This window comes from Ammospiza caudacuta, chromosome 9, assembly GCF_027887145.1.
Source record: "Ammospiza caudacuta isolate bAmmCau1 chromosome 9, bAmmCau1.pri, whole genome shotgun sequence".
In the NCBI taxonomy this organism is placed as follows: domain Eukaryota; kingdom Metazoa; phylum Chordata; class Aves; order Passeriformes; family Passerellidae; genus Ammospiza; species Ammospiza caudacuta.
The window spans coordinates 34,536,828-34,563,139 of NC_080601.1; the positions used below are offsets into that span (position 1 = coordinate 34,536,828).

The 26,312-nt window shown below is 43.2% G+C and overlaps 2 protein-coding genes across 8 annotated transcripts in view; both read left to right on the forward strand.

The window, feature by feature from the left end:
- The window catches only part of LOC131561624 (uncharacterized), a 29,798-nt gene extending 26,228 nt beyond the window's left edge, over positions 1–3,570 (forward strand). Inside the window, exon 5 of the mRNA XM_058810986.1 lies at positions 3,551–3,570. Within this exon, the coding sequence (XP_058666969.1) occupies positions 3,551–3,570 (20 nt within the window). The remainder of the gene's footprint in view (positions 1–3,550) is intronic.
- A 3,792-nt stretch (positions 3,571–7,362) lies between these two features.
- Positions 7,363–26,312, forward strand: part of TACC2 (transforming acidic coiled-coil containing protein 2) — a 90,428-nt gene continuing 71,478 nt past the window's right edge. For all 7 annotated transcript variants that reach the window (XM_058810179.1, XM_058810183.1, XM_058810181.1 and 4 more), the window contains exons 1-2: positions 7,363–8,158; positions 23,519–23,644. In XM_058810179.1, coding sequence (XP_058666162.1) covers positions 7,455–8,158; positions 23,519–23,644 — 830 coding nt within the window. In that variant the 5' untranslated portion in view covers positions 7,363–7,454. The remainder of the gene's footprint in view (positions 8,159–23,518; positions 23,645–26,312) is intronic.

Genomic DNA, 26,312 nt, shown 5'->3' on the forward strand with positions numbered 1-26,312 from the left:
TCACTTTAAATAACAGTGTTAATTAACTTCATGCATATTCCAAAATCCAGGTTTACGATAGGCTAACAGAGAAAACTCTAACCACTCCTTTTGTTTTACAATACCGTTGATTGTTTACATCAAACAAAATCAGTGTTCTCACTGTGATACGAACGGTTCTCAAAACTTCCATAACTGTTCCCAGGGTGCCATCTTTTCCCAGAGAGGATGTTACCTTTGTTATGGGAAGACTGCCTGAGAACCTTATTGTTTATACAATGATGCCTGAGAGAGACTAATTGTTTATAGAAGTCAGGCTGGAAACTGCTTTGAAACTGCTTCACAGCTACCTGTTACTTTTCTCTCAGCTGCATGGCTTCGTGGCCTTTTTCCTCAAGCCATGCCTGAACTAAACTCCCGACATTTCCCCCGTCTTTTTCTTTAAAAGAAAGGAGGTTAGTTTGCCACATTTTCTCTATCATCCTACTAACCATTTTTTGGATACAGCCACAGAAACAAGGTAATATAAGTAAAAGCAATAAGAGTACCCCTAATATCCCTATAGCATATTTTACAAGGTTTCTTAGCCATGGTCCCAATCCTAAGCTTTTAAGGCACTCATCAATACCCAATCCTTCTTCTTCCTTAAGGCTGTTAAGCCCTAGCGGTAGCTCTTTCAACTTAGCATGAATAGATACAGAATGATTAGACAGGTTCATGCAACACATTCCTTTAAACTCTTCACACCCATGGCCTTGAGCTAATAACAAGAAATCTATAGCAGCTCTATTTTGTAAATCAGTGTGGTTAACACTTTGTACATCTGAAGATAACATATCTAATATCTGTGAAGTTCTATTTAGTTCACCCTTAGCCCAACACCCTATTTGTTTTGCTAGAGTCAATGCTTTGCTTGCAGCACTCCATGGTAGGAAAGCTGAAACCATCACTTGTTTAAATTTACTCCAGAACCACGGATCTCCTATTTGACTACAGTCCAAGTCATGTAAGCTACGCTTTTGCCTGCTTACCTGATGACTTAATTGCATCAGCACAGATATATTAGGGTGAAATAGTGATAACTTGCCTAAATAACAAGTTCCACCCTGAGGTTGAGCAGGTATACCATTCCAGGCTCTATCTCCACAAATTAGAAATATTCCTGTAGGTAATTTCTTAGGTGTCATGATGCTAGAGCCTTTACAATGGCTGTAGAGTTGTTTAGACACTATGTTTGGCTTTAGAGCTGAATCCAGAGTAGCCCATGTTTGTTTATATGGATTCATCTTTTGAAGATTAGAGTAATCAAAGCTAAACCATCCACCGTTGGAAGTGCTGGTCATGCTAGCATTTGCACTTCCAAAAAGCTCTAACTCCTCAGGTGGAGAATGCAAAGGAGTATTAAGTGATTGAATTAACAGACATTGTTGGTAGCCATCACTCTGACTGGCAGTATACCCTTTCTGTGCAGGCAATTTAATATTTACCATATTGTGCATACATAAAGCACGATTATTAATAAGACTGCAGAATTCTTGAGGAGACCATACTGGGAGTCCTACCAAACAGGTTCGAAAGGGGTTGGTAACTCCTCCAATGCTGAGACAAAGCGAAGTCTGATTAATCTGCCTAGCAAGTGTTAGACATACATTATTTCTAGGTTGACTAAAATGTGTTAACTTAAATTCTTCAGCTACCACTACACTAAATAATATAATAAAAGGAAACCTCATTTTTCTGGTTTTACTTTGACCTTCTTCTTCTTGTCAGTTTTTAACCTTACTGTTCCCGAGACCTGAAGACCACACCTTTGTAACTTTTTAATGCAGTTGTCTAATGCCTGATTGGGATCTCCTTTTATAGGCCCTACAATGGAATGTTGTGTTAAAGGCACCAGTTTTCTACACCTTACAGAGGCTATATATGATGCACTTTGAGCTTTAACCCTTTTTAAAATACACTGTACCTCCCACCGATAATAAGCCAAGATTTTCTGCTCATGTGACTCATAAAGACCTAAAGCTGAGGCAGTGTTGAGTCCTGTTGCATTCCGTAGAGCCTACTCCCAATTATATTCCCAGTTATGTCTATGATTACAGGTATCACACCATAAACGAAAAAGTGACAACTGATCCACCCAAAAGGTCCTGTCACAACCCCCACAACACAGTGCCACCCAAGCAGCACAATTTGGGCTGTGACATTCAAGACAGTTCTCTTTTGCCGGTCCTTTTATATGGAAAGATGATAATGATTCAATAATGTCAATCAGTTCCCCGGTCGTCCGGCAACAGCGTTTTATCCCAAAGGGTTAAAACCACCCTCAGCTGAGCCACAATGTCCGGCCTTATCAGGCATTGCACGGTAGGTGGTAATTGGACTAAGAAAAGAAAGCTGTTAGCTGTTTTCATTTATGTGAACCTGGAGAGGAGGTGAATGGTAAGTCTGAAAACGATCCTTTCTGTCCTTGAGATTTTCACATCCACCTCTTCCCTGGGTTTCTCAAAAATGTTCAAAATCAGTTTTATAGTCTGTAATCCTTTAGTCATTTGGCTGAAATGGCATCAGCTGGGCGATTCTCAGTCCTTTGTTGATTTGGAGTGGTGAGAAAGTAGTATGCACTTGAAGCACTTAAAATACTTAACTTAGCAGACTTATTTTCAAATTAATAGAACTTAACTGGCTTCAAAATTCTATGGGCTAACTGTGCTACACTCTTTGCAACATAAGAATAGGCAATTCTAATAACTAAATAGTATTTTCAGCTAGCAAGGTTTCTCTGATGTTCACAACAACACTTTGAACACAAGTCATAAAACAAACACCTATTGTAAAAGCATAAATCTATCTAACATCACTTAAACTTAATAGCACTTATACTTAAAATACTTAACTTAAAATATTTAAACTTAATAGAACTTAACATTACTTAAACTTATCTTTACTTAAACTTAATAGAATTTTAAATCAACAGAACTTACATGTAAAATCTCTTAATTCTAACAAAACTATAACAAAATTTAACTGATTTTAGACTTATTTGTAAATAATGTAAGATCAAACTTAACAGAATCTAACTTATCTTAAACCTAATATGATTTAACCTTAACAGACCACCTAATATGATTTAACCTTAACAGACCTCGAACTTAACAGAAAATAAACTTAACAAACTTAACCTTAATAGTATTTAGCATTTAATTTAACTTAAACTACTTAATAACAGATAAAACTTACTATAGACAAAAAATATAGCATTTACTATAACTTACTTACAGGCCCGATTCTAAAATATTAAGCTAAAATAACTTTGTTCACGTGTTTGCTATAGCATTTCTATATCAAAAAACACACTCACAACATCTCACTCATACAATCAGTCTAACATATCTTAACATTTTTAAACTTTTCAAAATATAATTCTAGAGTCTGATGTTCCACTGACTGAGCCATCCGGGCTTCTGATGTTAAAGTCTCTGCCAATACAGGTGATTTCAAGACAGCATACCAATGCCGAGCCAAACCGGCCGAAATTTGACCCATGCATACAGTACGCTGATTCCTGTTTCAGTCTCTGCCAGGAAGAACTAAAGTGCTTTTAACTTTCCTTGTTTACCATCACTTGTTTCTTAATTTCAACAGGGATCTTTTCCTTTTGTTGACAAAAGTTACATCCATTAGGCTGTTAGGTCTTAAACTGAAGCTTTTGCCGGCTGTGGGGGGAGGGAGAAACGCTCCCGCTGCAAAAAGCGCTCCAGTCCCGCGGTGCGTGTGTCGGAGCGGACGAAAACCCCCCCCCCTGCACTGGATTCTTTGTTTACTTGCCGGCAGGCTGACTCCGCTGCAGGCACCGCTGCACCCGTGGCTCTCCCCGCGGCGGCTTCGCTCTCCCCCCGCGGCGGCTTCGCTCTCTCCCGGGGCGGCTTCGCTCTCCCCCCGCAGCGGCTTCGCTCTCGCCGCTATAGCGCAGCATTTTAAGCGGTCGCTCACCGCGGCTGCTCGCCATGGCGGAGCGCCCGTGCCGAGTTCGGAGTAGCACAGACTCGGAAGCGCCACGAGCTGCTGCCGCTGTCTTGCACTCAGAGAGATAGTAAAATAGTGCATCAGACATCACTCGCCATGGCCTGCTTAGCTTCTTGGCAGTTTTACCACTCTCTAAAGCAGCCTCTGACAATAAATCACCGAATTCACGCAATTCCGTTAACTCGTAAACTGTGTGGGGATTCACAAAGATTCCCCGTTCCAGACCATAAGCCAAAAGACCTTGCAATTCCTTCCGTAAGTCTATTCCCTTAATTTGCCTTTTTTGCAAAAACATAATAAAAAGTTCATATGCGGCTTGTCTTTCCATACCTCTTTTTAAGTGCGCACTTTCACCTAGCAGCGTTTTCCCATACTTATGCCGCACAAATCTCAGCTGGTCCCATCTATATGGTCGCCAGGGCACGGCGCGTATCGGCGGTTTTCTTTTTTCCTCCGCTTTAATTTCGCGCTTATTGCCGCTCCCGCTGCTTCGGAGCCTGAACCATTCCTCACTTATCCTTTGGTGTTCGCAATCCCCGTGATGGCCGCGATCGTCGTGGTGTCCGCTATCACGTCCGGGTGTCACCAATTTGTTGAAGTGAGGGGGAGAACGACCATCCTATAATGCATCGAACTCCAACTTTATTGATCGATCCGTCACTTTAAATAACAGTGTTAATTAACTTCATGCATATTCCAAAATCCAGGTTTACGATAGGCTAACAGAGAAAACTCTAACCACTCCTTTTGTTTTACAATACCGTTGATTGTTTACATCAAACAAAATCAGTGTTCTCACTGTGATACGAACGGTTCTCAAAACTTCCATAACTGTTCCCAGGGTGCCATCTTTTCCCAGAGAGGATGTTACCTTTGTTATGGGAAGACTGCCTGAGAACCTTATTGTTTATACAATGATGCCTGAGAGAGACTAATTGTTTATAGAAGTCAGGCTGGAAACTGCTTTGAAACTGCTTCACAGCTACCTGTTACTTTTCTCTCAGCTGCATGGCTTCGTGGCCTTTTTCCTCAAGCCATGCCTGAACTAAACTCCCGACAACAAGGGAAGGACACCACAACCCGAGCAGCCGGACCCAGACAATCACAGCAACACACCACAAATACCTCCGGACATTTCAAACAGCCCTGAGAAACCATCTCCTGTGCCAGGCCCAGCACTGCCCCAGAGTGGCTCTGACAGCCCAAAAGAGCAGGACAAGGATGACAGCAGAGCTGAGGACGTGAGCAAACACGGGCACGACGCTGCTGGTGTGACCGCGCGTAATTTGCGAGATTGCGCGGAGCAAAACAAAACCCATCTGCAGGCAGGAGAGAAGTGCTGCAGTAAGCACAACTCCAGCAAGCCCGAGCAGGGTGATAATTCTTTGATCTCAGCGAGGCAGCATGAAACAGCATGTCAGAGAGACACGTTTTGTGAAGGACTTGAAAAGAATGAGCAGCCAGGCAGCGTGTGCAGGAGAGAGGATAATGCTGCTGAAAACTCTGCTGCTGTAAACTCTCTTGCAGGGACACAGGATTCAGCAAGTGCCACTAACACATCACAGGCTTTGCCAAGAGATACGGAAATAGCACATACTTCTGATAATTCTGAGAAAAATGATCCCCAAATGTCTCGTCCAGAAATGCAAAGGAAAATGCCATTAATGGCAAAAAACTCAGAAAATATTCTGACTGCTGATGGGGAAATCATCCAGAAAGATGGAAACATGGGGATGAGTTGTGAGGACAGTGCTTCTGTCCCAGAAACAAGCAATATAAAGCCTGATGCAAGTCCAGGGGCACAAGGATCTCCTTCACCATTACAGGCACACAGGGAGGACAGTCCCACTGATAACTCACATAAATCCAGCTGCATTCAAAATGCAGCAGAGCAGCCTGGTTACTGTCAAGCAGACTTTACAATTTCTGCACTCAGCCATCCCAGCCAGCAACCTGGAAATAACAAGGACAAGGATACTGGGGTGAGATCACTAAATAATGAGCTGGAAGTTGCAGCATCCCAAAACACCTCAGGAGGTAACTCTAATTTGCAGGGTCCCCCAGGTCCTCAGGTGTCAGCACCCTTAGGTCCCTCACCCAGGGTAAGCGCAGGTAAAGCAGCAAACTCAGAAAACAGCTCTGCAGGGAATATGTGTGTAAGTGAAAAAGAGTGTCCAGACCAAAGTTTTCAGGGTGATGGAGACAAAACATTTGCCCTGTCAGAGACTTTGAATGTAGGGCAGAGAACTGGAAACTTATCACACTTCAATTCTGAGAAGCTGAAGAGAGAGATCTCTGCAATTAAATCCAAAACAACAAAAAGTGAGCTAAACTTCAAAGAACAGCAAAGTGACAGTTCAATAAAGTCTCTGTTAGCACTCCCTACTACAGAGGGGAAGATGCTGAGCCTTTCATCATTACGAGGAGGCTGTAATGAGGAAATTGCAACCAATATCTGCGTGGATGACAAGTACGGCAAGATCTTAGAGAAACCTGGGAATTCAGAAAAAATGGAAGAGCTTTCAAAAGAGAATAATAACATAACCAGGGCAGACATAAGTGTTTCTGAGCAGTCTGCAGAGAACTCTGGAACGGAGCATGAGGCTCTGACTTCCAGCTCTCTGAACATTGGCTCCAGCATCCCAGACTTCAGGGAGCACATCAGCCAGATTTTTAAGAAAACTGTCCACAGCACACTGAGTGCTGAATTACCCCAGCTTTTGACTGAAAACCATGCAGGCTTCAAGCAGAGCCCAGTGGCCAAGGACACAGCAGAACTCTGTGGTGCTGAGAACTTTTCAGAACCAAACAAGGCGGGCGAAGGAGCTCCCGAGGGCACCTCAGAAGCAGAGGGGCAAGAGTTGCCTTTACCTACTGAGATTTCCTGCAAAGCTGCCCAGGGCAAATCTCTGCAACAAGAAAACACAGGGGCAGAGCTGCCACCAGCAAGTCTCCAGGACCCTGAGGAAAGCAGGCAGCCCTCTGGCTGTTCAGAAGTGGTCCCTGGCTTGGATGGCGCTCCATCTGCCGAACGAGCCGCGGAAAATCTGCGGAAGCCAGGCAAACCCACTGAGAGCAGTGAGATGGAAAGAGAGGAGGGCGTGTGTGCTGGTGGCGTTGATCCTGAATCACTAATAAGCTTAGAGATAAAGAAGCAAGGACCAGCTTCATTTGATGGGGCAGCAGCAGCAGCAGCTGAGAACTTCCCTGCGTGTTCCGAGAGCCAGCAGCAACCCAGCGGCGCTGTTATCTCTGCCGGCGATGGGCAGGGCAGGGACGTAGAAGATGCTGCTGCTACAGAGGGAAATAACTTAATTACAGAGTGCAATGCACAACCAGCTCCCTCTGAAGAGGATGTAAGTCTTCCTGCTGCACAGTGCCAGGATCCTGAGCCAAATGAACAGGGGGAAAGTGAGTACGGTGATGCAGAGGTTGCCAAGAGCAGCTCTGACATGGCAGCTCCAACGCTCGTCCCGGGAGGATCTTACAGCCATGAAGAATTGCCAGACAGTTTCAGGGTGTCACCTGAGGAAAATCAGGAGGCAAACATTCACAGCAGTTCTGTGCATGACATTAGGTCTCAGAGTGACATGCAGTTGATACAGGATGAAGCAGTAAATAGGAAATGCTTGGAAACATCGGGGAATTCTCAAGATGCGCAGCAAGAAAAGAACGTGACCATGCACGGGTTAATAGATTACTTAAAAACTGAAGTAAGCCAGGATGATTGCTTGCAATCTGACTGTAAACTTAAGTCTGGCAGCATGACTGAGGGAGAGGTGAAAGATAGCAGTGACACAGTGTTAAGCTCAGCAAGGACAGGTAATGAAAAAAGTGGAGACATCCCTGAAACTGGTACTGCAAGGATGTTAGTCACTGCTGAGGGAAACCTAGCTATAAACACCAGCACTGAGGAGCAGGAGGCACACCTGTACAGAAATCACTCTCCAGCCCTCCCTGTGATGGAGCAGGGCGAGCATTCTGCATGTGCAGGTGATGTTGTTGCTGAAAATCAGCCAAGCAAGATGAATTCCGAGCACGAAATCTCCCTCGAGGATGCCAAAGGAAAGCTATCACCACTGGCATTAACTGAGCCTAAGAGCCTTGACCTCAGTGAACCTCAAGATATGGCTGTGGCAGGATTACCCACTGAAAGGTATTTACTTTGAATTACTACGTGAAATGCTTGGCAGGAGCCCAGGGCTGGAGAGGGCTGCAATTTTCCAGGCAGGTGCCCGTTGTCTGGGCACTTTGGGAGGGCATGTCACTCACTCTGTTCTTTACTTTATCTTAAATATATGTTGCTTCTAAATGTGGATTATGGGGGGGGAGGGGGGGGGAAATACCTATTTGTAAGGACAGAGAGGTCCTGAAAGCTGAGGAGCAGAGATCTGAGCTGTTCCATCTGCTGGGCCACATTCCTGTCCTTACCTGTGTGGGTTTGCTTCCCAGTGTTCTCACCTCATCACCTGAAGTTAGGCATACAAATTGCACTTCCTAGCCTTAAGTTAGGAGAGTTTTGCCTCAGTTTTGGTGACCCAGTTAAATGAGACCTGCAGCATTCACATGGTGTAGTGCAGTGTTTAAAAACAAGCCTAAGGAGTAACCCAATTACTCACAGTTAGTTGTCTGGGCCTCCCTCTTATCCTCCTGTACAGAGTAATTGCACTGACAGTGCCTTTGATCACCGTGTTATTCAGTGTTTCTAATGACATGGAGTTGTTTCAGATGTGAATTCTTCTGAGCTGGGACTTGTTGAGCCTTGCTTTTTTGGTTTTATTTATTTTTATTTTTATTTTAAACCTACCAGTAACTGCTTTATTAAAATTAAGACTTTTTTTTTTCTTTTTTTAACGAGCTTTTACTTTGCTGTTTGAATTCCTAGTTTGATGTGCAGTTAATTTAGGATAATTAGGATTTTAGAACAGGTGATTTCCCTTTATCTAGTCATGTCACTGCTTCCTCTGTAACCTCAGAACTTCCTTACACACTGTCCCTCTCTTTTCTGTATCTGAGGAAGCAGGGATGGCTGAGACAGCAGCAGAGCACAGGGAAAAGCTAAACTATATCAGACAATGCCAATGGATGGTCTGCAGAGGTGGAAACTTTCTAAGTAATCCCGAAAACATAGATGGCACTAACTGACCAATGAGGGAAAATGTCCCAGTGCCACATTCCTTCAAGGCTGAGGTGATAAAACCATATTGTAAGTGAAAATTCCTGAAGAGGTTCAGTTGTGGTGAGAATGTGGGGGAGTTCTGCCTACTGGGATGGAGGCTGGATTTATCTAATTGTGTGAGCAGAATGTCTATTAGAAAAATATTACAAGTGTTGGAAACCAGGACAGCTACATGACTTTCTCTTGAAGGATCTGTCTATAAAATGACAAGGAAATTAGACCCTGCTCTTTCTCCCGAGGTCCTTCCTTTTCTGTTTGCTTCCCTTCACAGGGGGTAGCTTTGAAATTCCCAAACAAATTGCAGGCAGGGGCTGGTTCAGGAGCCATAAGGGACTCAGGGCAGTGCATAAGTCTGTGCATGTGTTTCATATCAGGGTGGGTACCATGCTTTAAATAAATACCTGTGGCAGGCAGGGCAGGGCTCTTGAAACAGCTGCTGACAGTTCATGGAGTAGTTGCTTAATGCTTGCATATGCTTCAGGAATTCATTATCACCTGTTTTTCCAGCGTGAGGGTTTGCATCAACAGGCAGCTGCTCATTCTGGCCTGTGGCTGTCCAAAAGGCTGAAACACTGGGGACTCTCAGGGGGCCAGAGGAGCCTCTGCTCTGCTCAGGATCTTGTTTAGAGCAATATGCATTCATATCACAAAAAAAAAAAAAAAAAAAAAAAAAAAAAAGAAAAAAGAAGCAGACAGCATTAGCTGAGCTGGCAGGTCTGTCTTCACCAGGTCCAACACACTGACCAATCCAGTTTTCCTCTGAGATTAAAACTGGCTTTGTTTGTATCATGAAATTTCAAGGTGTATTCCATATGCTGTGTATGTCAGCCACAAAGCCTTGAGTGCTTTGCAGTGGTTTATTGCCCTGTCATCCTCACAGAGGATGAACTACTACAGCCATGCAAAATGAGGTGCACCTTCCTAAAGGCTGGCTGTGAGGATAAGGACTTGGTATAAAGAACTCCAGGGAGAAAGATTCCTCCCCAGCTCTCAAAATAAATATCAGTAATATATATATTATAATATTATTATTTATAATAAATACAATACTTATTATTATTTATATAATAATAATAAATATAAATAATATATTTATTGCAGTGGTTTATTGCCCTAATAAACCACTGCAAAATGAATATTATTAATTATTTATTACAAAATTATTTATTGCAACATAAACATCAATAAGATATCTATATAATAAATAATAAGATTATTATTTATAATTACAAATAAATAATAATATTATTTATATAATAATAAATAATAAATACCAATAAGATATTTATTGCAGTGGTTTATTGCCCTGTTCATCCTCAGAGGATAAACTACTACAGCCATGCAAAATGAGGTGCACCTTTCTAAGAGCTGACTGTGGGGATAAGGACCTGATATAAAGAACTCCAGGAAGAAAGATTCCTCCCCAGCTCTCAAAATAAATATCAGTAAGAAGTAAATTCTGTTTAGGAGCAGGAAATGGTTCTGAGAACCATTTAGAACCTTCTTAATGAGAAAGAGAAGGTACAGCTATGTCAGCAGCAGAAGCAGGGAAGAGTTGGATTTTGGCAAACCTGTCTATCAGCACAGAAAAAGACTAAAAAAACCCAAACCTAACTTGTTTTGTTGTTTTTAACTCTCTTTACCAAGTCTATAACAGAAAACCTGTATTCCTAATGGCCACAATTTGGCATCAAAATGCCACTATTCCTACTTATTGGGCATCCATTTGCTTCACTTTTCTGAGGTTTACTTGGAAAAGAAGATCAAGATTTGGGTTGTTTTTTTGTTTTGGATTAGTTTGGTTTGGTTGGTTGGTTGGTTTTTGTTGTTGTTTTTTTCTCCTTTTGCAATTGATACTACATATGTGTAATGTAACCTACATTTGTGTAATGTAACCCACACATCTTTCTCTTATGGAGGGAGTCCTTAAGTCCCTGAAATGCTCCTGTTTGCACCATGGGCTGTGACAGACGTTGGGCAGAGCACGGAATAAAATGGGAAATTATGGCAAAATTGTAGGGGTGTTTAGAGGTGGGATGGATTTTTGATAAGCTGTTGTAATTGAAGTGGCTGGCACAGGCAGGCTGCCACTGTCTGTTGGAAAAATCAGAGGGAGATTTTAGAGGGGAGGCTGTGAATCCATTCCCAGATGTGCAGGTGCAGAGAGCACATTGCATGTGGGGGCTGATGTGCTGGTTTGGCAGAACTCTGGGTTTGTTCACAAGCCCCTGGGTGCTCCAGGCTCCAGAGATGCTCAGGGGCTCAGCTGGGCTGGGAGTGCAGTCAGGAAGGAGCACAGGGAGCTGTGAGCACACTGCAAGCAGTGGCACCCATGCTCTGAGAGAATGCAGAGTTCTGCTGCACTGACTCCCATCAATTACCAATCAAAACAATATTTTTGTATGGGAAGGACATGGCAGTTGGAGTCAGCAAAAACATTCCTTACGTCCTCTGCATAGGTCAGACAAGATCTCTAAAGTTGGTCCAGAAATACTTTTGGATTTGCTTCATTCTTTGTTCTTGCCATCAAAAATTGGCAGGTTCAGTAACTCCAAAAAGAATGTTCGCTCCTTAGTAAATATGACTTGGTCTTTTTTTTTGTCTGCATGACAAATACAGTATTAAATATTTTAACAGTCGTGCTGGATGAGGTGGGGAATGTAGAACTGCTTTTCAGATCAGGCAAGTGGGTTTTGAGCACTAAGGCTTTGCTTTGTTAGCCTCTGAAAACAAGAGTTTGGAGTTAAAAGGAATCTTGTCAAAACACTGATTGTGCAGCTCTTTATTTCCTTATTTTTTAACTTCAAAATCAATTCAGGTGTGTAGCATCTCAGACTCACAAACAAAGGAAAAAGTAGCTGGAGGGGATTGTGTAAATGAAATGCACAAAATTAACCAGGTTATTTATCTCTCCTTCTTCCTTTGTATCTAAATTCTTTCTTTTTATTTTCCTCCCTTCTTACTGTCATTGTCATCCTTAGCAGGTGCAGCTGTCAGTACAGTTGTGCCTTTGGAGATGCCTGCAGTCCTGAACTGAATTAACAGGATGGGCAGTTCTGTGGGAATTTCATCTGTGTGAAGTCTGAGACATTTAAGTTTGGTATTTTTCTATTCACAGAAGAGTAAAAATTAAGATAACTTTGCTCCTACCCAACAGACATCTCCCATTGCTTTCTAGGAAGTGAAAAATTACTTTGATTACTTTTTTCCCTCCTAATTAGATTTCCCCAGATGTATTTTTCAACCTTGCTTCTTCCAAGTAATCTGCCTATTTTCTCAAAATCATTTCTGCATCTTACAGATCCCCTGTTCTCTCTGTTCCAACACAATATCTTCTGGCTTCTTGGGAAATTGGATATACCATGGGGCTTCTTCCATGGTCCCTGTGTCTAATAGAATATGCAAAATAGGATTAGACCGAGCTTTGAACCCCATGGAGGACATCTCTGAAAACAGAATTACAGACACAGGGATGAAGAGCTAGAACTCCATAGTTTTTGCATTAGCCTTTTCTTTCTATTTTTCCCCTCCTGTCTTTTATGTTGAGTCTTTGGTGCCTATCTTATACTGGTCCAGGTGTGTGGAAATCCACAGATGCATTGCTAAAAACAAGAGGGGATTTTTTAGTTGTTGCAATTCCTTAACATCTGGGTACCTTGGAAAAATTGCAGAAATAACTGCAGAAATGTTAACTGCTGCATTCAAAGCGGGGTTGCTCTGGATCCTAAGGCCCCTGTGAAATGCTGATTGCCACCATCCTGCGCTGTGGTGAAGGACCTGCCCCAAAATGTGAGGGCAACCTCCTTGTCCTCCTGGCTGAAATGTGCTGGCACCTCCCCTTTGTTCAACTCTTCCCTTCCCCTGTTTGGTATCCACCATCCTCAGTGAAATAACCAGCTGTCCAAAAGTGCCCCAGGACTGCACAGGGTTGTTTCCAATTTAATTTCACTAATTGACTTGCTTTCCCTCCTGGTACATTCCTTTCCAGACAGCTGTGGGAGAGGCTGCAGCCTGCCCTTCAAGGGGGTAAATGCTGGCCCAAAATCTCTGCTCCACTGGAGTGATCCCAGCACAGGACTTGGCCCTGAGCCTCTGGCAGCTCAACCAGGGACAATTCTGCCCTTATATTTATATATATATATAAAATTCTGCCATATATTTATATAAATATGTGGTTGTGTGTGTATATAGTGCTTGTATATAATATACATAATATACAATATACAATATACATAATATACTATATACAATATATAATATATAATATATAACATATAACATATAATATACAATGTACAATATAATATATAAAATATAAAATATAAAATATATATTGTATATTGTATATTGTATATTGTATATTATATATTATATATTATATATTATATATTATATATTATATATTATATATTATATATTATATATTATATATTATATATTATATATTATATATAAATATATACATAAATATACAACCACAGTTGTCCTGCTCTGCTTGAACAAGAGGGGTGTCTAGTTGTTTCCAACAGATAAAAAAACCCAATTAGGAAGACAGGCTGTGTGTAGGCAAGTAGGATTTAAGTGATTCATTGGCCTGGTGTTTCCCAGCCTCCAGCTTGTCCCTCTTGGCTTCTCTTTGTCCATGGTGCTCTGAAAAACACAGAGCATGTGCTCCATGAAACTCATCAAAATGCCTTTTAATAATTCTTCTCCAGACTGTTTTCTCTAGCTGCTTTGGCTATTGAAACACAAACAGTGTAATCAATAAAGCCTTTTTACTTTTTTTAAGGCACTCAAGAGCTTATGTAAAATCTTTGGAATTTGTAACCATGATAACATTGTTATGCTCTCCTAGCTGATAGAAATATCAAAGCCAGCTAAGAATAACTCTGCAGCAGACAGAGAAGATTGGATTTGTTTCCTGGAATGGAAGCAAAAGCATGAATACATTGCTCAGTTACTAACAACTATGGAAAAAAATAAATAGACACTTAAAAATTCCATTTCCCCTTCCTAACAATGTCATTAAACACTCAAAAGATAGTTTTGCTGTATATTTAAAAGTCTCCACAATTTTCCACATCTTCCTTTTTTTTTTTTTTTTTTTTGAATGTTGAGATGGTACATGAAACTTATATTACATCTACCATTTTCCAAATCTTCTGGTAGAAACTCAAAAAAACTTGATTTCCTAGAGAAATTATCATGGGAATTTGTGAGGTTTTGAGTCTAGCCCAGGATTTTCTAAAAACCAGCCTTACTTAATTGGAAATTTGCAGAATGGCAGTTTCCCATCACTTTCATCCTCCAAGATGAAATGGATTAATACTGAACTTTCCTTTAGATTAAGGTTAAAATCTGGGAACTTAAAGAGACAGCCATCCTAAAGCCTCTCTAGTACAAATTGCTGGGAAATGCACAACCTAATTTTCAGCCACCACAAATGATGGTTGTGGGCAATTTGTGTGTGGAAAGAAGTGGGAATATAAAGTTCAGGTGTTTGTTACAGACCTGGCTTGGTGTCTCTCAGTTAATTGGGTGTGGTTTTGCAGACTGTGAACCTCTGGTCAGGAATTGCAAACAAGAAACTCCAGAATAGTTCAGAATAAAACTTCAGTTCTATTCTAAAACTGAAGCACATTTATATGGATTTGTTGCAGAAGAGTCTCAAAACAGGCACCAAGTTTTCACAAAGAGCAATTTAAAATCACACATACATTTTTTGCAAGGCTATGTAGTGATAGGCCAAGGGAGAATGGCTTTAAAATCAAAGAGGGCAAGGCTAGATTGGCTATAGGGAAGAAATTCTTCCCTGAAAGGGTGGTGAGACCCTGGAACAGATTTTCCAGAGCAGCTGGGGCTGCCTCTGGATCCCTGGCAGTGCCCAAGGCCAGGCTGGACAGGGTTTGGAGCACCTGGGACAGTGGAAGGTGTCCCTGCCATGGCAGAGGGGTGGCTCAAATAAATGTCCCTTCCAGCCAAACCCACTCTGTGATATCACAGTTTACATTTGTTAAGTGTCCCCCCTGGTATGACCCATCCTGATGCTTTCTGGACTTTTCCTTGTGGTTCCCTGTGAGCCAGGGAAGGGTTTAGACTTTGGCACAGCTGGGATGTCTCCTGCTCCCAGTCCCTCTCATCTGGTGTAGCTCTGGCCTCCAGAGAAACCTTTGCAAGGCTTTCCTTGGCAGCTCTTTGGTCTGCCCCAGCCACCCTCGCTCTGTCCTTGTCTGCTGGGAGCTTTTATCTCTTATTTCCTTGTGATTTTCAGCTGGTTCCCTCTGTACTCCCCAGGTTCAGGTAGCCCAGACACACCTGGGCATGCTGTTCTGGAGTTTCAGCCTTTCAGGCTCCCACCTTTAAATACCAGAGGGCACTGGGAGACAATTGCAAATGTTTCTGTGACAAAAGTGCCTTGAAATTGCATCACTGTAGGTCAAAGGGTTTTGGCACGACAAAAGGCTAAGGAATAAACAGGTAGAGGTATGCTGTTTGAGAAAAATGACCATTTATTCCAAAAAGGCTGCGTTTGGTTCTGTTAGCAGGAACATGGCTTGTCTGTGGCTTTGTGCCACACTGTTGCTTGCAGAGAAAATAAAAATTTATTTTAATGAATCATCCTCTTTTCAGGCTTTCCCTCCCCCCACCAAGGGCAGTTATACCTGCAGCAGCTATTTGTGAAATGGCTTCCAGATGGCAAAAAAAAGGTTAATTTCCCCCAAAATGAGAGAGGGCCTGAATCCTTGTACCTGTATCAAAAATCACTGTAAATTTTTCCATGGCTGGTTTCCTACTGCTTGGGAAGCAGGATATGATAGAGATGCTCTCCCCAGAAAGTTTTAACTCGGAGGCTCAATTCTTGCTGTCAGAGTGGGTAATGCTGGCTCCAATTCCTGCAGCCAAATGAGCTCTCCCCACACCATGGGGAGTTTTCATGGGTGTCTGTCCCATGAAAAGCCATGTCCTGCAGCCCAGACGGTGCTGGCTCTCTACATGTCCTTCAGCATTTTAACCCATTACAGGGCCTGATTTGGTGTCTGGGGATCATCTGGTATTGTCTTCTTTTTCCTGTTCAGGTATCTGAATTGTTAAAAGCAGCAATGAGCACGTGGAGGGGAAATCCCTGTCTTCTGCTTTCAGACTAAATGGAAAGTTCTCCTCTAACACAAAATTGACCTGAACAAAAATCTGATGCCTCTTTTTGCTTATAAAAGATCAGACAAGGGCTAGAAATAGAAACAGTTGAACTCTTTAACAAAAGAGTTAAAAATTAAAAATGGAATAATACATTTTCCCCCCTGCAGCCCAGCTCTGAATGATGCTTTGAGAAGTCCACGAGGACTTATCATTACTGTGCCTTAACATTAAAAAGAGATGCACAGTCCTGCTAGGGGCTGGACAGAGCTCTGAGAAGGAAGTATTAGTTTTGTCATCCAAGATGTGGCTGGCAACACAGCTGAGGAGTTTGGAGACATGGAGCCAGCTAGGAAACTAACTCAGCTGAACTGACTCTCTGTAACCCCAGATTTTATCCAGTATATCTCTATTGCTTACCAAATACCCAGTATACCAACTCTCTTGCTGTGGGAGAGATATCATAAAGCTTATGTGTTATAAACATGATAATAATCTCTCTGGGGAGAGACAATTAATTCCTTGGGTGCTGGCAGCTCGTATATGCAATTTGGTGTATCCCCATGTAGACTTAATTACCTGTAAAACCCTTCTTATGTGTTGTAATAAACCCATAGGAAAACCAAGAAATTAATAAGGGCAGGTAAATAATTAAAACTGCTCAGTTTTCTTCTGGGTAAAGAAAGCTGTAAGAAAATAGGTAAAAACTATGGAAAGAAAGAGAAATTTATAAGAAAGCAGGTAAAGGAAGTTATAAGAAGGCAGGTAAAGAAATCCATGAGAAAGAAGATACAGAAAAAGGAGATTAACCTATAAAGAAGGCAGGTAAAAAAAACTAGGAGAAAACCTGGGTGACTTTAGGAGCTGGAATCTAACCCAACAATTAAGTCAGGATTAAAAATTGTTTGGTTTAGATTTTTTAAAAATGTTACTTGTTCAGCTATAAACATATAATGCTTCAGTGAAAGTTGTTAAAAGTTCTACGTCTGCATCCTGAAAACATTTTTAAAAGTTATATTAAAGTTGGGCAAAACAACTGAAAATTAAAAAAAAAAATAAAATGCTGAACACCATCAATCAAACCAGGCTCTTCTTAAGCGACTTTTAAAGCCTTGGGAGAGAATCTAACCCAACAATTAAACCAGGATTAAAAATGGTTTGGTTTGGATTTTTAAAAATGTTACTTGCTTAGCTATAAACACACAATGCTTCAGTGAAAGTTGTTAAGAACTTTACATCTTCATCCTGAAAACATTTTTGAAAGTTCTAAAGTTGGGCAAAACTGAAACTTAAAAAAAAAAAAAAAAAATTGCCAAACACCATGAATTAAACCAGGCTCTTCTTAAGCGACTTTTAAAGCCTTAAAGCGAGCTGTGTGTGTGTGCGCTTTAAGCGTTACACACACCGTAATTTAATCTCCCCACATCCCCTCCCCTCCAGCGGATGGAAACTCCGAAATTCCACCGTAAAACCAAGGAGAGGGGGGGAAAAACCCCTCAATAAAAAAAGAAGATAGCGCAGGTGTGAGGTGTTTAGCCGGGCTAGTCGGTGTTTTTGGCAGCTTTGTGGCGGAGCTCCGCGGGCCCGGCAGCGGGGGAGGATCCGGGACCCGGGCGCGGCCGCTCCGGCCTTTCCTCGGGGAGCCTCATGGGAGGAGCCTGCCAGCAGCTCCAGCGGCAGCTCCGGGCTCGCAGTGCTCGGCCTGTGTGGGCTCCGGGAGCAGCGCAGGCAGCGGGGCTCGGCGGTGCCTGGCCGCGATGAGGGCAGCGCGGGGCGGTGGTGGCCGTGTGAGGGGCTGCGCCGGGGGGCTGCGCTCACGGCGAGGATGACCGCGGGCAGGAGCGCTGCTGCTTATTTCCTGGCGTTGGTAAGTACACACTTGTGAGTGGGAAAGTTACTCTTCCCTCCTTTTTTTTTTTTTTTTTTTTTTTTTTTTTTTTTTTTTTTTGAGGGCTTTTTTGAGTTTTTTTTGCACGCTGTTTCTCCCGCGCCCACAGCGCTGCCTCCAGCTCTGGGTCAGGATTAACTCTCCTTCCCCTTCCACAAAAAAAGCAAACCTCCGTGGCTTTGTGGCTCCTGCCCTGGTTTATGGCCGGGTTTGGGCTTTCTGCTGGAGTGAGGAGGAGACTCTGTGTGTGTTGTTTGAACTGAGGAACTTCTGCTTCAGGTTTGCTGGCTGGGAACCTTGGGGATTTGGGAGCTCTGATCCACTGACATCAGGATGTGACCGAGAGCCCTTCCCGAGCCCTTCCGAGCTCTAAAAGCTGCTCGTGGTGACGTGATGGGCTTTTTTTAATGGTTGACAGTTATTACAGCAAATATGCTTATTCATCCTGTGCAGGCGTGATTTATACTTCTGACACTTTTATGTGGCTTTCTGCTGTCCCTCTCTTACTTTGCAAAGGAAGTAGTGCTGTAGCACATGTTTCAGTGCCTTTAAGTATTTGGATCTAATGTAGTTGTGTTTGTTTAATGTAGTAACTCACCCTGAGTTTTAGTGCGACTATAGTAGTGTAGAACACTAAAAAAAAAAAAATTTGTTTTGTTGTTATAGCTAATCAAATCAGTGATCAATCTGGGTGCACATGTTACAGAAATTAGGGTGTTTCTAAGCAAGGAGGGCTGGGTGAGGGAGGAAGTGCAGACCCCCAGGTAATGTGTGACTAAACCCCATCCCCTGCCAAGATAACTCCTGTATCTTGTCAGGGTTTCCACAAGGAGTGCCAGAAGAATGCACTTTTTGGCAATGTCTGTGCAGGGTCCCTGACAGCTCCAGCAGAGCACTGGAGTTACCTGCAGGCACTGCCAGCTGCTGCACAGCTGGGCTGCTTTCATTCCACAGGTGGGGATTGCCTTCAGCAAGCCTTGGGAAAAATCATTTCTCCAGAACCAGCTCCTGTTTGCTTTTCTGGTGCTGTTGGGGTGGGATTGTGCTGGAAGGGAAGGGACGGGACTCTCCCGTTGCTGTGTGCGGAGCTGGGCAGCCGCGTGTCCTGTGTCCCCAGCCGGGGTGGTGGCACGTCCCTCCCTTGGGGACAGGTGTGACTCGGGGGCTGCCCCACCCTCCCTGCGTGCCCCAGGCACCGGCACCCAGACCTGTTCTGTGGATTCCTCGAGTCCTGCTCAGAGGGACACCATGGAAATGTGGAATCATTCCCCCAGGAGCCAGCTCTGGTCTCTCAGTGACAGTGTCTTTTTTCCCAAGTGTAGTTCTGCTGCCATGCACTGGGCATCAAACTCGTGTTCCCCCCCCGTGTAACAGGGGTTTTATTTGCTTTTAATTAACACATGCCAGTTCATTTCTTGGATACCTTCATTACTGTGTTTGCACAGCTCCAGCTCAGCAGGCTCAGCCTGGCCCAGGCTGAGCCTAAATACAAAGTGCTGGTGTGAGTCTCTTAAGGCATAGTTTCTACTTCAGAGTATGGAATTTGAGAGATTTTTCCAAAATCTCATACTTAAATGCGTAAGTAGGTCTTTTGTTGGGTTTACAAAAGGCAGTGTATTGCCCAAAACTTGAACTTATGACTGTGTGTTTTTAGCTGGCAAAAGTAAAACCTTGGCTAAATCTATACACAGTGACCAGCAAAAGTGACCCCCAGTCTGAGCTTTTAAGCTGCTGCTGGTGCATGGACTCATTCTGTGAGGATGGATGTTCCCTTAGTTCCTTGGGAAATAAAGCCACACTTTCCATTTTAATCTTACAGTCTCATATTTTCCCTGAAATGCTGTTGATATTTAAATGGGTTTTAAATAAGTTCATAAGTAGTAGTGCAGGAGGGGAAAAAAGAGGGATTTGTTTGTTTTTAATGCTTTGTTTGTATCTTATGCAGCAGGTCTGAGCTGTCCTAAACAAGTTTAGTTTTACTTAGTGATATCTGTAATGTTGTTTTCTTACATGAGAGATAACTTCTTACCTCCTTCTCTGCTGAATCATTGAAAGGAATCCCAGTAATCATGGAAATACTTTTAAACAACAGAAACACCAAAGGGACAGAGTCACTGTAACAGGTTATTGTTGGATTTTCTAGACACCAGGGCAATTTCAGTGAATATGGTTAATGTAAGAGATAAGCTGCAAACTGAACTGTAAGAAGGTTAATATTATGAAGGAATTGATTAAATGGATCAAGTTTTGTGTTTTAATAAATTAATTTGAAACTGATGTAGGTGCTGCTAGATCTTTTTCCTTTCCAAAGAATTGCAGTATAAGAACTGAACAGAAATAGCAAGTTCTCTCAGTATTTTTCTGGGATTGATTAATACTTTTTCTTATGTATGGGTAAACTGAGGCTTAAAAATTTGACTCTTTGGCCCAAAGTATTAGAAAGCCAAGTATGAAATATGAAGGATTTTGTTTGTCAGCCTTGCTGTACCCAGTGAGAACATCTTGTGTCCTGAAGAAAACAAAACATTGGGTGATGAGAGCGCTGAGAGCTCAGTCCTGCCTCGTGGTTGTTGGTGCCATTTTCCAGAGATGTCTGGAGTAAGAGCAGGATCCACAAATCTTGCTCTTATCTCATTAAAAGCAGCCAAATGTTTGGGGCTGGGAGATAGCAGAGTTTGAAATGCTGATTGGCTTCCCTTGGAGTAAACTTGGAGCTATTGTTGAGTGTTCAAAGGGAGCCTCATCCAGCTCTCCTGATTGGAAAAACATGGACTGGGAGTAAATGCCAAGGCCTGGAGCTGCCTTCTGTCTCCAGCACCAGTATCAGCGTGTTTTATAACTATGAAATTAGGGGTTTAAGGCTTGCATCTCAGGGGTGTCAGGAGGAGAGCAGCAAACAGACCCAGCAGAGCACCCAGCACTCACTGTCTCTGTGTCCACATGTGCCAAATTGTGTCCCTGTGGGTATCTTAAATTTCTGCCTTGGTCTGAAGCCTTCTCACATAGAGTCAGACCTGCTGTGTTTAAGAAGAAATTAGACAGGTTTATGAAGTTATTTCTCATTCATTCATTGATATGTAATGAATACTGTGGGTCCAGCTTTGCCTGAAACTTGTTATTTGCATACCTGCCTTCTAACAGTGACTTGGAAAATCTCTTTTCAAGGCTAAGTAGAGGCCTTAAAAGTGAAATTGTGAAACTCAAGAGCCTGAGGACACTTGATGGGCAGTGTCTTTCTCTTGTGACACACTAATAACAGACTGAGCCCCGTGGTCTTGGGGCTGAATTTAGTGTGCTTGCTGCAGCTGTTGGTGAGCAACTGCTTGTTAAACTCTGAGGTATTTTCCTCTGCAAACTATTTCAGTCATGCCTGTCATAAGCAGAATTTGGAAGCAGTTTTATGTCAATCCTTTTCCAGGCTGGATCCAGAACTGAGGCAGCAGAATGGAAAACGCTCATGGCCTTTTTATGGAGCTCAGTTCTTGCAGCAAGCTGGCCTTAGAGGCTGGTGGCTGCAGAGGGCTGGTGGCAGCCCCTGGAGAGCCAAGGGCAGTTGAGATTCCCGGGAATGTCACTTGTGGAACTCGTCTGAGCAGCTCGTGGATGGCTCCATTGTTTGGGCGCGCAGAGCAGGGTGGCTTGGCAAGGAGCAGCTTCTCCATCACCTCCCCAGGCCTGAGTTTCAGGTTACTTTGTCCATGCACTATGAAAATCCCTGTCCAGGAGTTGGTTGTGCAGGAAACGTGAGTGGTGAGGAGCAAACACTTCTCACCAGGCTGGGGCACAGCAGTTCCAGCTGCAGTTTGGGTTTGTGCTGTGTTTTTTAGGTGTTTACAGGAACAGCCTTAGAGCTCTGTGACAGCAAGAAGAAAACCTGCCCATCTCCTCACTTCACTCATTATGTACATAAGAATAAATTGTGAGGTGCTGTTGTCAAAATTGACTTTTTGAACATTCATTTTAAGGCAAAACAGAGGGAGCATCCCAGCTGCAGCTCAGCAATGAATGAAAACCTGTCCCTTTATGATAATAAGCCAGAGGACTTTAGAACCTGGAAACACCTTGGCTCAAAGGTCCCTAGAACAGGCAGAGCCCTCAGGTGTGGTTCAACCAGAGAACCTGTGGGCAGTCAATTGCTCAGAGTTGTAATTGTTTTTCCCACATAAACACGGTACAGAATCCTTCAGATAAAATATGGGAAGTGTGAGTACATTCAGGTGTACCTTCAGTCATTACCAGAATAGCACTGACATTGTTACAGTAAAATTAACTGTTTATGTTTTTTGGATTCAAAATTAAATTGTAGTAGGAAATCATCCAGGATATCTGGATTTGAAGTTAGGTAAGGAAGTAATCACTTAGAGTCAAAGCTGAGTTCTCTGATTTAGAGCTTTTTATTTATGAGCTGGAATTGCAAATGCTGAGTGACAGTTTTGAGTTTATGCCCCTCAAATCCATCTGTGTATGGGGTACCATCCCTGTGTGTTCAGTGCTGTATTCACTAGGTACTACAGGAAACAGCATGGGCAGAAGGGATCCGGGGCAGTGTGAAATTCCATCAGCAGTTTAAGGTCACACTTTATGGTTTACAAATAGCTTGAGAATTTTGGTGAATTTCAGGGAAAACTGATGTTTCAAGGGTTCTGATCTCTGGGTGGTCACATGGCAAAGTCAGGTTGAAGTAGCAGCAAAAACATTGTTTTCAGGGGGTTCCCATGGTTTGGTGTCTTGTAAAAATAAACAAAGTCTCTTTTCAGCACAGCTCCTTTCCTATTGCTTCAGCAGTGTTTCCAAATGGGTTTGTTCCGTCCTGAGCTGCTGGTTCCCAGTGGCACTCTGCTTTTCCCAGGAATGGGACAAGGCTGGATGTCTCCCTGTGGGTGTTCCCCACAGCACCTGGACACCTTTGACTCTGTGCCCCCACCAATGAGCCCCCCTGGCTCAGGTGGAAACCAGCATTGAGCTCCTTGTATTTTATGTGGTTTCTGAGAGAGGGAATCTTGTCATTTCTCTTGTTCAAGCTGCAGCTCCATTACTCATTTGCTGTTCATAATCAGGAGCACAATGGGGTTCATTTGCTGTTGGGCTGTACTGTCTCATTGCTCCTGCAGTTGTAAGTCAGACAAAAACCCAGAAACTTCAGTCCTGTGGGAACAAAAGCAACTCAGATTAAAAATGCCAACTTCCTCTGTGTTCCCTAACACACAAGTTAGCTCATTCATGCTTAAGTCCAGGGATTCAGAGGGATAAGCAGAGTAATTCTGCAATAACTCAGACATTAAATGTGCCTTTCTCTCTGTCTTTTCTCTCCACAGCCCTGCTGGGCCAGGTGATGATAATCAGTTGGCTTCTCCCCTGGATCCCTGTGAGCATCCCTCAGCTGTGTGTGCAGCCTCTGGCAATGCTGTCCCCGTGGGAGCTGCTGAGCTGACTGCAGCCAGGTACTGTCAGGGCTGGGCCTGGGCCAGGCAGGGGCTGCTCAGTTGATAACCACATTTCTGAGGATGCACCTTTGCCTGTGGCCCCTGGTGATGGTGTAGAGCTCCCTGCTGCAGGGGACTGGAGCACCAGGAGCTCAGCACTGGCTGAGGAGCTGCTGCCACCCTCCTTGCATGGATAAAGGTCTGCTGGAGCCACTGCTGATGGGTTTGCTGGGTCTGCCTCTATCTATCAGCAGAGATCTGTACCAGAGTTTAAATCCCCTCTTGTCTAAGCCTTCCAATGAAAATTCTGTTTACCCTTCCCTGAGATTCTGTCACTTCAGCACATGGTGTCTGAAGGTGCAATATATTTCCTATATTATTTTAGGTGCTTATACTTTTTATTATTATCATTAGTACAGGGTAAATAATCCTTGGAGCATTTTCTTTGAGAAGTTCTTAAACAGCACAACATTGATTATAAAGCATTCAGATATCTCTCTTGGACTCTGGCCTTTTGGTGTGCCTTTGCTTGCACTGAGAAGGGAAATTGTTCCTTTCTTTGTGCTGCTGGTGGTGGGGTTGTCAGGATCTTGGGGCATATAAATTTATCTGAACAATAGAGGAAGCCTTGTAGGGTGTGTGTACCCTTCAATCACCAGGAGCTCAGTGGAGTGTAAACACACACAGGATATTTAAGCTAGCATTACATTTGTTAGCTGAAGTCACAATAACACACCATCAAAGGCTGGAGGGACCTTGTGTGGTTTGCTCAATCCACCTTAAAAGCTGGGTGACTTTGCTGTTTAGCCCATCCTGCTCTGCCACCAGTCCCCAAGCTGGTTAGTCACCAGTGCTGGCTGGGAGAGACTGTGAGAAACAAACTTTTTCCTACAGTCAGAGTAAGATGATCTAGAGAAGCTGTCAGTGGGAAGCTAATGATGTGGATTTCTTTCAGTTCTTGTAAGTTTTTACTCAAAAAGTTGTGTTTCTTCTGTTTTTAACAAATGTAATTGGGTTACTGGTGGGTTTTTTTTTTGTGGATTCTGCTTTTCTTGCTAATGGATTGTTGGCTGTAGTAGTGAGGTACTTAGAAAAGAGTGAGCATTAATTGAGGTGGAGCTGTGAACTACTTTCTGAATGTGGAAGCATGAAAAAGGCACCAAGAGTGCCAGAAAGATTTGTATATGGTCTTTGGACTACAGTCTGGAACAGAAGATTGTGTGCCCTTGGGGTGATAATTTGCTGTTTGCAGGGAAAAAGGCACACAAGCTGTCTATGATTAAACATTTAGGGAGAGCAGTCTCAGAGTGCTTTAATTCACTGTTTCTTGTAAACCTCGTGAATTCCCTCTGTTTGCATTCTCACACCAATCTGGAATTTCGCGTTAATCGTATTATACCTTTCCTTTTGATCTCCTCCACAACTTGTGCCTTTAAATGTGCTATTGTCAGTGTCTGAGGGTGTCTCCTTGCTCCAGCCCAGTGCTCAGGCCGTGCTGGTGCTGGGCTGTGGTTGCCCCATCCAGGGGGCTGAGCCCAGTAGGGGTGAGGGCACAGGGACTGTGCAGCAACCACAGCATCTGCTGGTTTCCAAATCCTGGCCCTGAGGGAGCTGCAAGGGTTTTTGCAAGGGTTCAGCACTAAAAAGTGGCAAACCAGGGGTATTTCACGTTGGATGTAGGTAGTTTTCCAATTCCTGCAACAGAGGAAACTGACAGAGAAATACACGTTGGAGTGAAGCTGGCAGTGAGTGCTTCTTCTGTTTGTTGCTTTTAACTCTTTGTTTGTTTTCTAAGCGCTGCACAAGTTAACTCTTGTCAGTGTCGTTTGTTTTCCTTGCTCCCTTATTTTGCATCCGTGTGCAGCTTTAGATATAAAAGCCTGTCCATTCTCCTTCACCTGCCTTTCCTGTCCAGGCTGTTGCCACTTGCCAGTTTCTCTGTGAGCCTTGCAGAGGGGTTCTCTGCTGTCCCAGCAGTAGAAAACCCAGAGGCTGCCACTGTGCCCACCCCCAGGTGGCAGCAGGTTGGCAGAGGAGGGGTTAAATCAGTGCAGCTGCAGCCCTGCTTTAATGAACTCCTGTGTGCTCAGTCCTGGTGCAGCTCCTCCTGCAGCAGCAGCTCTGCTGGCTTCCCTGGGCTCTGCCAACAATATAAAGTTGGTAGCAAATGAAAGTGTCAAAACACTGGGATTATGCTCACATAGCAGGACTGGGCTTCTCTCACCCAAGGGAGGAGCCTCAGTGATGTTTGTTCTTCCATGCCTTATCTGTCATCAGCAATTCACCTTCATGGAGCAGATTATTGCTGATATAAGTAAAATAATCTTATTAAAGTCTCTGCTTTTATGGCATTTTATGTAGAAGCACTGCACCAGTGCATTTCAGTGTGAGTGGATACAATGCACAATGTGATGTCTCTGTGCTGCCTGCTGGGTACCTCTGTAAAATGGAAATGTTACAGGGGCTCTGAATGCCATGGTGTTATTCCAGTCTGTCTGCAGTAAGGTGCAATCATATAGTGTGTGTTTTTCCCCAAAATATTTAGTAATTTACTAAATTTGCTTTTGTTTCTGTGTATTTCCCCATCAGGAATGGGGAGTGTCACATAATGCAGATGGTGGGCACTTTGAAGGGAAAAATCATGGTGCATGGATGGTGGGGGTCAGTTTGTGCTAAATGGCTTCCA